Source organism: Cetorhinus maximus, chromosome 9 (assembly GCF_964194155.1).
Source record: "Cetorhinus maximus chromosome 9, sCetMax3.hap1.1, whole genome shotgun sequence".
Taxonomy (NCBI): Eukaryota; Metazoa; Chordata; class Chondrichthyes; order Lamniformes; family Cetorhinidae; genus Cetorhinus; species Cetorhinus maximus.
Genome location: NC_135887.1, coordinates 14,360,274 through 14,374,687, shown reverse-complemented (window position 1 = coordinate 14,374,687; position 14,414 = coordinate 14,360,274). Strand labels below are relative to the sequence as shown.

At 42.0% G+C, this 14,414-nt stretch overlaps 1 protein-coding gene across 1 annotated transcript in view; it reads right to left on the bottom strand.

The window, feature by feature from the left end:
- Positions 1–8,432: 8,432 nt before the first annotated feature.
- mnta (MAX network transcriptional repressor a) overlaps positions 8,433–14,414 on the bottom strand; it is a 115,226-nt gene continuing 109,244 nt past the window's right edge. The window contains exon 6 of the mRNA XM_078548102.1: positions 8,433–14,043. Coding sequence (XP_078404228.1) covers positions 13,322–14,043 — 722 coding nt within the window. The 3' untranslated portion in view covers positions 8,433–13,321. The remainder of the gene's footprint in view (positions 14,044–14,414) is intronic.

Genomic DNA, 14,414 nt, shown 5'->3' with positions numbered 1-14,414 from the left:
ACAAAAAGACAGACTTGCATTTATTAGCACTTTTCATGACCACCAGACATTTCAAGGCACTTTACAGCCAATGAAATACTTTTTGAAGTGTAGTCATCGTTGTAATGTAGGAAATGCAGCAGCCAATTTGTGCTCAGCAAACTTTCATAAACAGCAATGTGATCCCATGACCAAATAATCTGCTTTTTGTAATGTTGGTTGAGGGATGAGTCTTGGCCAGGACACCAGGGATAAGCTTCCCTGTTCACCTTTGAAATAGTGCCATTGGATCTTTAACATCCACCCAAGCAAGCAGATGGGGCCTCAGTTTAACATCTCATCTGAAAGACAGCACCTCTGACTGTGCAGCATTCCCTCAGTACTGCACTGGAGGGTGACTTGAACCGAGAACCTTGTGATTCAGAGATGAGCATGCTACCAACTGAGCCACAGCTTACATTTACAGTTAATTTTTGGATGCGATACTGAAATGTAAGAGTTATGATGTTCTGCATTCTTAGGCATTGAGTGTCATGTACAGATTGTTGCAGAAATTTGTTCTGATTCTAATTTTTTAAAAATGTTCAGTTTTTTGTCTCCTGATTCTAATGGGCGTTTTTTTTTTCTTTCCTTCCATTGTCAAATATCGATCACAGACGAATGAACGTTATTTGGAGATTTTATTTTAGTATCTCATGAAAATGGGCGAAGATGTGACAGGGAAGCTTACGCTCTGGAAAGGTTAAATGCTCTGCGAGATCCTTCAGAACAGATATTGAGCATCTTTGCTGCTTGTCCAGAGTCTCACAATGTCAGGGCTACAGTGTTGCAGTCATCTCCAACCCATGCTCCTACCTAAGCAAGTCCAGGTGCAATTTCTTCCCTTAATACAATCTACACTATTCATCATTAAGCTTTCCCCCCTCCCCCTTCATCCACCCTTCATTACCTGAAGCATCAGCCTAGGCTCAATGACATTGTTCTCGCCAAAGTTAGTTATAAGTTCAACCCCCTTTGCATGGCGGGGGCATAATTTGGGTCATGCTTATTGGAATATTGAGGAGCTGTCTTTTGGATGAGATCTTAAAGCTAGGGACTTCAACCTAGGCTGGCATTCCACTTCAGGACTGAGGAAGTGCTGCACTTTCAGAGACGTTAAGCCCGGGTCCAGTCTGCCCTCTCAGTTGGACATTAAAGTATGTAAATGGAGCCTTGCCAAGTGGTCCACACCCTGAGAACAAATTACATTAAAAATAAATTCAAGGGGTATGCAATTGCTTTTCCCTTCAATTGTTTTCCTCTTCTGAAGACGTTGGCTCTTTTCTGCGGTACAGTTCCATGGATGGCGAATAATCTCCGATGCTTTTGACAGCGAATAGTCAGTAGCGTACCAATCTGAAGAGGGCTGTAGTTATCCCCTGGAGTGGGAACTCTAGCTGCTCTCCCTTCAGCAAAGAGAAGCATTGAGACCAATTAAGGTACACTTCCTACTGAGATCAAATAATCAGACTGGGATGTTCCCGGACTGTGTGGCTCACTGATGGGGATTTTATGACTGAGCCAAGATTGCTAATTTTAAATCTGAGAGTATTAACAATCTCTACTGTGCTAGGACCAGTGTCCTGGTGAATCCTGGCCATAGAGAGGGCTTTAAACTAAATAGAGGGGGGGACGGGGGACGGGGGGGAGGGCTCTGGAGAAGGGATATGTAGGCTTAAAAAGCAAAAGGATATGGCAGCATTGCAGGGCAGCTATTTAGGTAATGATACCCAAAGTGTGAAAGGAAGGGACAGACTGGACAAACATTAAAAAAAAACCAGCAGCAAGTAGGGTCAAAGAGGGAAAAAATGGTAAAAAGGCAAAATTAATGGCTCTTTACTTGAATGCACATAATATTCTGAACAAAATAAATGAATTAACGGCACAAAGAGGTTAATGGGTGTGATCTTATAGCCATTGCAGAGACACGATTACAGGGAGATCAAAACTGGGAACTAAATCTTCAGGGGCATGCGACTTTTCGAAAGGACAGACAGGAAGGAAAGGGTGGGGGGGTAGCTTTGTTAGTACGAGATGGAATAAGTACGATAGCAAGAAATGATCTTGGATCAGAAGATGTAGAATCCATATGGGTGGAGGTAAGAAATAACAAGGGGAAGACAACACTGGTGGCAGTAGCCTATAGGCCCCCAAACAGTAGCTATACCATAGCACAGAGAATGCCTGACGTTTAAGAAAATAGTTCAAGTCTCACGACAAAGATATATCCCAGTGAGGAAGAAGGATTCTAGGAAGGGGATAAACTAACCATGGTTCACCAAGGAAGGGATAATATTAAATTGAAAGGAAAAACATACAATGTGGCAAAGATTAGTGGTATGCCAGGGGATTGGGAAAGTTTTAAAAACCAACAAAAGATGACCATAAATTAATAAAGAGGGAGAAAATAAACTTTGAGGGTAAACTAGCAAGTAATATAAAAATGGACAGTAAGGACTTCCTTAACTATATAAAAAGGAAGAGAGAGGCCAAAATGAACATAGGCCCCTTAGAGGATGAGGCTAGGGAAATAATAATGGGGAACCGGGAAATGGCAGAGGAGTTGAATAAACATTTTCCATTGGTCCTCACGGGACAATACAGTAATAGCATTCCAAAAATACTAAATAATCAAGGGGCAAAAGGGTGGGGGTGGTGGGGGGAGAGAGGAAATAAATACAATAACTATCACTAAAGAAAAAGTACCAGGGAAACTAATGGGGCTAAAGGCCGATAAGTCCCCTGAACCTGATGGGTTGCATCTTAGGATGTTAAAGGAAGTAGCTACACAAATAGTGGTTGCACTGGTAGTAATCTTCCAAGAATCCTTAGATTCTGGAAAAGTCCCAGACGATTGGAAAACTGCCAATGTAATGCCCTTATTCAAAAAGGGAGGGAGACAAAAAACAGGTAACTATAGGCCAGTTAGCTTAACATACGTCATTAGGAAAATGTTAGAGTTTATTATAAAGGATGTAATAGCAGAGCATTTAGAAATGCATAATATAATCACGCAGAGTCAGCATGGCTTCATGAAGGGGAAATCGTGCTTGAAAAATTTATTAGAATTCTTTGAGGAGGTAACAAGTAGGATAGATAAAGGGGAACCAGTAGATGTAATATATTTGGATTTCCAAAAGGCGTTTGATAAGGTACCGCACATAAGGCTACTTAATAAGGTTAAGAGCCCATGGTGTTGGGGGTAGGATATTAGCATGGATAGAGGATTGGCTAACTAATAGAAGACAGAGAGTCGGGATAACGGGGGCATTTTCAGGATGGCAACCTGTAAGTAGTGGAGTGCCACAGAGATCAGTGCTTGGGCCACAATTACTTATAATATATATTAATGACTTAGATGAAGGAAGTGAATGTACTATCACCAAGTTTGTGGTAACACAAAAATAGATGGGAAGGCAAGTGGTGAGGATGACACAAAGAGTCTACTGAGGGATATAGACAGGTTAAGTGTTTGGGCAAAAACTTGGCAAATGGAATATAATGTGGGAAAATGTGAGGTTATGCACTTTGGCAGGAAGAATAGAGGAGCTGAATATTATTTAAATGAAGAAAGACTGCAGAAAGCTGCAGCACAGAGGGATTTGGGAGTCCTCTTGCACGAATCACAAAAAGCTAACATACAAGTTCAGCAGGTAATAGAGAAGGCAAATGGAATGTTGGCCTTTATTTCAAAGCGAATGGAGTATAAAAACAGGGAAGTCTTGCTAAAACTATGCAAGGCACTAGTTAGACCACGCCTAGAATACTGTGAACAGTTTTGGTCCCCGTACCTAAGGAAATACTGACATTGGAGGCAGTCCAGAGAAGGTTTACTAGTTTGATCCTGGGGATGGAGGGATTTTCTTATGAGGAGAGGTTGAGTAGGTTGGGTGTGTACTCTTTGGAGTTTAGAAGAATGAGAGGTGACCTTATTGAAACAAAAGATTCTTAGGGGGCTGGACAGGGTAGACGCTGAGAGATTGTTTCCCCTTGTGGGAGAGTCTAGGACCAGAGGGCATAATTTCAGAGTAAGGGGTCGCCCATTTGAGACAGAGATAAGGAGGAATCTCTTCTCTCAGAGGGTAATGAATCTGCGGAATTCTTTACCGCAGAAGGCTGTAAAGACTGGGTCGTTAAGTATATTCAAGGCTGAGATGGACAGATTTTTAATCAGTAAGGGAATCAAGGGTTATGGGGAAAAGGCAGGAAAGTGGGGTTAAGGATTATCAGATCAGGGAGAGGCAATGACGTAGTGGTATTGTCACTGGACTAGCAATCCAGAGACCCAGGGTAATGTTCTGGTGACCCGGGTTTGAATCTCACCACGGCAGATGGTGGAATTTGAATTCAATAAAAATCTGGAATTAAAAAAAGTCTAATGATGACTATGAAAATATTGTCGATTGTTGTAAATAATGCCCTTTACCTGGTCTGACCTACATGTGACTCCAGACCCACAGCAATGTGATTGGCTCTTAAATCCCCTTTGAACAAGCGCGATTAGGGATGGGCAATAAATGCTGGCCTAGCCAGTGACGCCCACATCCCATGAATGAATTAATAAATAAAAAAATCAGCCATGATCTCATTGAATGGCGGAGCAGACTCGATAGGCCGAATTGCTTACTCTTGCTCCTACATCTTATGGTCTAACCGCATTGGAAATCCATATTACTATAGGAGCAGTGAGCTGCTATTGGTTTCCATCCATCTCTTACCCCAAGAATTATAAACAGGGGAGTTCTAAGTCATTTTCATGGACCTATTTGATTAAAACCACCTTGAACAAACTGAATCAGGGCTAGAGGGAAAGTAAGTCCCTCTTATTGGATTGACACGCATCTATAATCTTATACATTGAATTGAATGTACATTAGATGTCAAATGGTTCTCCCATCACAATTATTTTACACCCCTTTCCTAAAAGTTTGACCCTTGATTTGTGTTGAGTTCGCTGATCTCAGTTGACAAATTGGCCTCAGGGTTCATTAGGCTGAGGAGAGAAAAAAAAATCACCCACGCCTGACCACTATCAAATGAAAAAATTATCTGTGGGCATAACAGGTGATCTCATCTGCCACCATGGTAGAACAGCTTCCTAACCTTCACAGGTAAAGGATAGGCATTCATGTCAAGTACACAAGAGCTGTTGGCAACTGTGAAACCAACTTGCACAGTACCAGTATCTTGCGGAGAGGATGTCGAGCAGCAAGTTCAATCTGCTAAGTGGTTAATTTTAAAAACGAGGAACACCGGAACTCTGATCCCTGACCTCTGCTGCATAAGCTGAACTCAGCTGGTGCGGAGGTAGGGTTAGAGAGACAGCGTCTGGCTCTTAAATTCGATCTGGTGCTCCCATGGCAGGGAAGAGCAAGTTTTGGAGTGTTCGATGAGAACAGAAGTGAATTGATGTCGCTTATGCTTCAGTAACATATCAGCACTCGGTTATCAAGCAACAACAATAACTTATATTTATATACTGCCTTTAATGTAATAAAACATCCCAAGCCTCAGAACATCAATAATATCCAGGTGGTGAGGTACAATACCTGAAGGTGATTAGTACTCATGGAATTACCTCCAATCAACAAGCACTGCCTTCAGGAGAGAGAGACAAAAAAAAACATTTGTAATGATTTTGTCTAATAATTTTACATAGAGTCTACAGCTCAGGAGCAGGTCATTCAGCCCAACTGGCCCATGCCAGTTAATGCTCCACACGAACTTCCTTTAACACCTCTTGAACTAACGCTATCAGCATATCCTTCTCTTCCTTTCTCCCTCATGTGATTATCTAGCTTCTCCTTAAGTGCATCTACGCATTTGTCTCAACAGCTCCTATGGTAGCAAGTTCCACATTCTCACTAGTCTCTAGGTAAAAGAAAAGTTTCTCCTAAATTCCCTATTGGATTTATTAATGACTCTCATATTCATGGTCCCGAAATTTTGGGCTCCCGCTAGTGGAAATAATTTTTAAAGAAATAAGACTTTGGGAAAAAAAACATAAGCGACGAGTTAAGCGCCTGAAATATGACATGTTCTTATCACAAGATGCTTGGCACCATGGGTTAGGCTAAAATTTGCTTTAAGCCGTACTGAATAAGCTTAAATAGGATGGTTTCCTGTTTTTGTACAGATTGGACAGGTCTCATGGCTACAAAGCTTTTACTTTGTTGTCACAGGAAAGGGGAGCCCTTCTCAGACTGCTGTGTGTGTAGAAATGCTAATGGATTTCCTGCAGGTGAGAACCTTGCAGTGCTTTTCTAATTAAAACTTCTGATGTTGTCATGCCCCCATACTTTGCTCTCATATTGCTAAATAAAACAAACAGAATAAATTTGCATATCAGGAGACCTGTGTTCTGATAAAAAAGATGCAGCTGGTTCCTACACAAATAAACAAGGGAAAGGCAAATACACCTAATGCAATGTGGATGTGCTTAGCATATAGGTAATCTTGCTTTACATCAATCGTGACACTTCTGCAGCAACTTTAGTCTGGCTATTCCAATCAGAGGGTGACTGTCACACAAAAATGACCAGGCATAAAATGGTGTTCCTTTAAAGAAGTATGGAAACTCACTCCAAAACCTAGCAAGGAAAACAACTCAGTGCTATTGGCACTTACATTTCTTATTTATCAGCTTGAACTTTGAATATGCAAATTATTTTGGAACATATTGGGGGGCTCCTGAAGACAGTTTCCCCACCCCTGCTTTAATGTTTCTGGTATAGTGCTGGTGCCGATATGATACTTCTTGTGGGAAACATTAGTTTGTTGCTGTTGGGGGGAAACCAGTTCAACATGCATAGGAATGGGACATGCATTTTCCCCAGCTCTATGAAGGGGAAGAAAGACACAGGCCAGGGCTCCTGTTATTGATTGCTGCTTAGTAATAGCAGTTGAGGAGAGTTCACATGCTGGTGATTGCCCAGCCAAGCTGTGCTGCCCTGCCCTGCATATTTACAGGCTGTCACCACCTGTTGAATCCTACCCAAGAGTTAGCCAATTTAAAAGAGGGGTGAAAATTAAAATAAGACACTGGATAACGCATGATCTGAGCCATTGAGATCAGAAAGGGCCCAAGATCAAAAACTCTAGAATGATCTGAGAACTCAACCACAATGACACCTTGGGCCATAACTGTCCTTTGCAGTGGGGGTGTGGGGAGGGGGCATCAGCCAGGGTTCCCGCTCCCAACTGCTGTTCTGTGAAACTATCTAATAAAAACTTTAAAAGTTTCTAATAGAAAATTAAAAAGCACTTCCACATTTACCCCGGCGGTCAGTATATTGTTTCATTTCTAATACCCAGATTAAAAAGCCACCTCAAGATAAAAGGCTTTTTTCTCACCCAAGTGTCAAGTGTTTTAAACCAAAGTGATTATGCTGGCAGTGGCTGGCAAAGATGTCGGGTGTAAAAAATGGGAACTGGTCTAATTGCCAAAGTTGAGCCAAGTAAGCGTCACATAAATAAAAACAGACTCACATTCAAAAGTTAGGGTTCCCAGCCACCGGTTGTGGTTATGTGGGGCAGACCTTGCAATACCCAAAAACTGCATGCACCAGAAGTACCATCCGGGATAGCCCGTGAAGTGAGTGTAGCAGCTTTGCAACCCTCTCAATGTTGCCTCGATCGAGTTCAATGAGTAGAAAGATCAGGCAGTGTGAAGCAGGAATGCCAATATTCCAATCAGCGCACCCGGCATATAAAGTTTGCCACAGTCCGTGGAATACACTACATCATAAAATCTACTGAGGTCTAGCAACTGCGTGGGTCTAGCTCTGGAATTCCTTCCATAATCTTCTCCACCTCTCTTTCCTCCTTAAGACCTATCTTATCTGCCCTTATATCCAATTTTTCCGTTAAGCTGCGTAGGTACATGGTCGCACAGCAGCCTGACAGGTACTGGGCAAGCCTTGTTCTGGGCTAAATAATGTGTGCACAGCAGCACAAAAAAATGTAAAGGGACCACACACTCAAAAAAAAACCAGGCCGTGCACAGCAGCTAAATTTTAAAGGGAACATTACTAATATCGCCCTTATGTGCCTTGGTGTCAAACTTTCTTTGATAGTGCTCCAGCCTTGGGATGCTTTACTCTGTCAGAGATGATATATAAATGCAAGTTGGTGTTATTGAAAACGTATTTGTGAAGACTTTCTCTGGCATCTCCAGCAGAGTCCTAACCACACTCATCTCCACGAGCTCCCTTACGACGTCGCTAGATTTGGTGACCAGAGTAATTCTCCTCTCCAATCCACCCCACCGTACCATATAAGTTAGTGCACCAGCAAGGGTGAGAGAAAGCTGAAAACAGGGGAGGTGGAGGTGAAATGTCAAAGGCCCAGTCTTGAACAAGGATTCAAATGCACATCCACATATAACAGGATTAAAGCAGACAAGCAGATAGGAGGTCAGTGCAGGTGTATCTTTATTTTTTTTTATAGTATCTGAGGCAAGTGCATCTTGTTTGATAGATGGATGTGAGAATATTATACACATTGATACTGAATTTTTTTTGAATGAAAGCCATTATATTACAGCTAAATAGTAAAAATACATTATATACAAAAATCCACTGATATTTTTCACACACCTGGTCCATTCAAACACTTCAAAATCTTCACAGAAAAGATTTTTTTTTAAACATTTTTCCCCTCAATATTTTAAACAAAAGCTGTTACACAGTGAAGGCATTCACCATAAACATTAATAATAAAAAAAAGTAATGTCTCTCTAATGGGGAAAATTATTCTGCTTTCTTTCAATTCAGATATAGTCCCAGTCAAGCTTTTTTTTTTTTGGTTAGCCTGGTATCTGATGCGCATGAAACCCCAGTCACTCGTACTCAACAGGCTGTGAATCAAGTTACTGAGAAACTCACCACAGGTAGAAGCTGCTTTTATACAGTGTGAGACCTGCCCTCTCTGCGGCAGCTCCCAATCGCAGCCAGCTGCAGCCTGGTTCCAAACAAGGCGGCCTTCCTGGCCGACGTCCTTAATAAATTCTGGCACATTTTACTCTCAGGTTGCAGCCAGGCGGCACGAAAACAGCAGATCAGGAGCTGGTGCCACCCCAATATGGTTCTTAGTGCAAAATAGAAGCAGCTAGTGTTTCTTGTTTGCCGGAAAGTGCATTCTCTTTCTCTGTTAGGGAGGTAAGCCACTTACACGAATATGCAGAACTTAGGCACAGGTCACTTGAATGGGGAAAGCATCATAAGGTCCCATTTGGTAAAATGATAAATAAATGTAAACAGAGCTCATTTTACACTTAACCATAAGTTTGGCAGCTACAGCCCAGTTTTCACAACCTTTTGGGGTACAGCTGTTATTAAACAGTCTCCTCACTATCCTCTTAATCTTTTGTTTTAATTCGAGTGTCTCTGCAAGAGAATAAAATTTCATTGGATTTTTTTTCCCATTGCCATCGGTGCAATCGGAACACAGATTCAAATTTCCCTTTTGTCCCTCGGGCAACAGGGTGAAGGGAGACGCCCATTAGTTCTATCTCCTTTTATTTTTGAGGTCAAAAAGTGTGCCGGGATCACGTGTTTGTGAAGCAAGTATCTGTAATTTCACTAAAAATGTCAAATTTAGGAAATTTTTGCTAGCTGATTATAATTTTGCCACATAAGCAACCAGTTGGAATTCTTCATATCCCTACCTGGTGCATTTGGTAAAATTCAGTTCTTCCACCCTCTCCAACTCTGATCTCCTCTCTCGACAGGTGCCAACTCTTGTTGGATATGACTCAGGGGACTTTCAGTACCTTGGTTTAGGAGCCCTTCTTCATGTGAGAGAGTCTCGATGGCAAGTGTCAGCAGCCTGTTAGACCATGGAGCAATCAAAGCTGAATTGGGTCTCATGATCACACACAAACTAGACTCCAGAGTATGAGTTGCTGGATGGAGATCAGAAGTGGGAAGTCTAGCTCATTTTTTTTACTCTTCCCCTCTGTTACGTCTGGACAGACTTTTGAATTCTTTTGAAGGAGGGTTGGAATTATTAATATCCCTGAAAATGGTAATGGGCCTCAGTCCCTGATGGGTTAATCTTTAATGCCCTGGAGAACTGCAGAGAGCAAACCACACAAGTGCCTTTCAATATTAACAACACGGACATACAATAATAAATTTATACAGCATACACAACTTACCCAAATACGGAGAACTTAGGCACAGGACACATGAACGGGGAAAGCACCAAGAGGTCCCGTTTTGTTAAAAGGATAAATGGAAACAGAGCTCATTTCACATTTAACCGTAAGTTTTGTACCTATATATTCTTGTATTAAACAGTCAAAAAAGAATCATCACATTTATATGGTTTTATCAAACTGTTTCCCTCACAGCCAGCCATGGGTAGAATCTCGAGGGTAGGATGTCAATTGAGAAATTCTTCAGTTCAGAATATCTCTGCATTTTATTACAGAAATATTTAGAAAGCAGTGGTCCAGTTGCGACCCATCAAACACAGATAACAGCGGGTGGGTACTGCAGTGCAATCCCAGCACCAAGTCCATTCCTGGGAATCAGGGCCAAATACTCAGCAACAATTACTCATCACCATAATATAGCACGTGTATTATTTCAGTGGGTTGTAACACAAGCACAGTTGTATCATGGAAAAGAAAAGTTCACCAACACAAAGAGATTAGTGCCTGCATAAACTGCAGCACTTTAATGTTGATTTTAAAAAAAAATTGATAGTTAGCTCCACCAAAGAAAGGCTCAGTGGGTTAAGTATTGTCCTCGGTCTGGTAAAGAGCTGTTAGACTGCAGAAGATCCCAAGTTTGGGCCCTACACTGTATTGGGGGTGGGGGGGCAGGCAAAAAATAAAAAAAAAAATCAGCCAGGATTCCCTCTCCTGATTGTGGTACAGGGATTCTGAAAAGTGTGTGGTCATTAAGCTGAAGGAAGAATTAGATTGGGCTGTGATTCCTTCACAGTTGAATAGCCAACTAAAGGTGCTGTGCAACAAGGGATGGGGGCGGGGGGAGGACTGAAAGGGAGAAAAACATGCAGGAAAATAAATGGAGACATCAGAACTGAACACTATTGCTGGGCAGAACGCTCAGGATCACATGATCTAAAGTACTGTACACATGAACAAGCAGAAATAAGTACTTTAATTTGACTGGGTGATACAGGAAAACAATACATCTATTATATATTACAATGCACTGCCACAGAAAGGAGGTTCAGAGGACTCAAAAAATAATGTTGTTTCTCTCTCTGGCACATAACTTCATTTGAACCCCTTGCTGCATCACCACCTTGTAACATACCACTAATCTATTAACCTGTGGTTAATATAAAAGGTATTAAAAAAAAACTCTTGAAAACCATTTTTCACAAATCAGTGGTGTTACTGTGAATAGAGGTACCCTGGAATTAAAAGACAGGTACACATAATATATGATTTTAAAAATCACCATTTCAAGCAAGCGAAGAGTGGAATTATCAGGCAACATAATGTGACGACAACCTTCACCATAAGTTTAGAATTTCACTCTGACTTTTAACATTTCTAACTAGTCAGTGGCTGACTGGAGAAAATGCTGTACTTAAAAGTAAAATTGAAGCATCTGGTACTTGACGCTCCGCTTACAGAAAAGAAGCCAAAACCCCAGCAATTGGGCCAGAGTTAACATTGGAAAAGCCGATCAGGGTATCAAGACAGTCACAGTACTAACCCTTCAATTTGCACTTTCCTTAGTAATATTATGATCCCACTATGAGGGTTTACAACTGTAGTCAGCAACATTGGATTGAACAGAATATTATGGGCTCACGATTCAGGTTGCTCAAAGAATGCTCAAGGAAATTGGTTCCGATTTTAAACTTTTATATTGCATTTTTAGACTAGGTTAGAGTACGGCACAACATTTTCAAGTAGTTTCACCATGATTTTTTTAAAATTAATCTGAGAAACTCATGATTGGAACCACACTGAAAATACCTGAGACATTATTTATATTTTATAAAAAAAAAATAATTAAGGGGTGCACTTTGCTGTTTGTGTAAAGTAAACTGAAACTTCATTATAAACCGCTCCAGAATTTTTCTTTAACTGTACGTACGAAGTACACTCTATGATACTCAAGCATGGAAACTTCATCAAGGCAGAATCTTCAAAAGGAGCCATCTGGCGAGGGGCTACCTCAGCCTGAGCCTCATGTTTTATGAATCAGATCCATTTATATGGTTTATCAATCAGACCCTTTCTGAGCCTAAATCAAAGAAAGCAGAAAATTTTATTGCCAAAAAAAAAATTTTTCCTTAAAAAAGGTCCCCATATGACAGACACTGCCTTTATAGTACACACAGTAATGATGTCAGTCTTAGACAATTCATACATTTAAACTCACTTTAAGCTCAGAAAGCCACTCAGTCCAACAGACACAGCTACAAACAGGACTGCAGCACATCGTTAACTTCTCCTCTCCTCCCCTTCCCCAGCCAACATCTATTCACCTCAGCCAGGGCTTCTTATGGACTGTTAGAATGTGTGTGGGTCTCCTTGTTGTTGCTGCAGCCAATTAATGACCTTTCCAAAAGGTGCATTTAAAATAAAGACCACGACAATTAGTTCATATTTTTTTGTGTTGGTCCTCACAAAGCAAATTTAAAAACCGATATTGGAAAAAAGCTGAGGACAGACACATTGGTTCTGTCTTGGGCCTCCTGCAACACTCCCGGGCCTGGTCCAGCAGACCATTGCGTTTCAATTCACATACACACACGCAAACACAAGGGCACGATTAACGTCGTCTTTGTTAATTTATCTTGGTATATCAACATCATCCGGTGAAGCTCAACTCCACCAGGGCCTTCGTTTGCAAGATTCCTCGCTTTTTTTTTAAAAAAAAACCCTCTGTCTGATCATGGTGGCATCTGTCCAGCAATTATTTCCTGGGGCGATGCAACACACGAAGGGCCAGGGGAGGGAGGAAAAAATAAAATAAAAGCCTTGCTAACACCTTTTTAAGTTCACCAATTACAAAACACACACACACACACACACACACACACAAAGGTCACTAAGGACAGTTGTCATTCCATGCTGCTCTGATTAGCAGTTTATTTTCTGCAGTGTGTATTCCTTTCCCACTGCCAGCTTGGTGACATGTTGGATTTTTTTTTTTCTCTCTCACTCTGCCAGCCCTCTCCGCTTGATGTCTTCCAAAGACAACCCTTCCGTCCCTTGCCTGTAACTTGTTGCCAGGAATGTATTGGAGAACGAAGGAAAGCTGTCTTTTTAAGTTACTGTGCTCTCGGGGCTCTGCGTTCCTCAAGTTTAGGCCAGCTTCAAAGTGCTCACAGGAAACGATGGCATGGTCACCATAGTGACAGGGTTCAGGACTGTCTGGCCCACTATCTGCTGGTGCACGACTTGTGGGCCCACGCCTTGCTTTGTCACAACCGCCTGTTGGCCAACAGGCGCGGTGCCGTTGACTTGCTGGTGGGTGATGGTGTGCGTGAGATGGCTCACAACTGGCTGGTTCACCGTCATTGGTTGCGGATAGATAGTGGGCAGCTGTTGACCAAGGTGAGCCATATGGCTTAAGGTGGCTGGGTGCACAGTGATGTGGCCAATAGGTTGAGCAGCGGTGGTCAGCTGGACAGAGCTGGAGGTTGCAGGTGCAATATGAGCAATGTGCTTTGCTTGAGAAGCTTGGATAACGTGGTTGACAGCCGTGTGAATCACTGACGCGTGGGAAGCAGGTGCGGCATGGGCAATAACGGTTGGCTGTAGCGTCGATGCCGTCACAATGTGAGTCTGAGCTGGCATTACCGTCTGCGACGGAATTAAAGCCTGGGGCTGGATTTGCACTTGTGCCTGGGTTTGAGGCGGCTTCTGCTGGACAGACAGATGCTGAGGCAGCAACGATGACTGGTGAGTAATAGCAGGAGAAGAAACAGCCTTAAGCAACTCATGGTGTGACCGGTGAGGTGTTTGCGGTAGAGAGTTTATGGGTCTCATATCTTCAATATCATCATCGATATTGTCTTCACCCTCTGAAATGAATAGACAAAAATAAAAAGACAAATGATTAAAGTGGTACATTTTCATTGAGCGTAACAGTTGCTTCCATCAATCACTACTCCAATTTTCAACCGTTCTCTCCTGAAAGCTTTGATCATTGTTGGGGTGCACCAGTCGTTGGCTGGGTCTTCAGCCAAGTGGTCATTCTTCAGGTGAGAGTCTATAGGCACACAATCGGTGTCATGAAACCATACCATACCACAGTGCACCACAGCCCTGGCCAATCTCATCCTTTCCCCTGGCGTGCACTTTTTAAGTAGTGGGTAACTAAATTGTGATCAGGAACAGCAGCAGTTTTCACCTCTCTAACCCAAGCCTTTGTGCGATTGCAGGGTGCCAATTC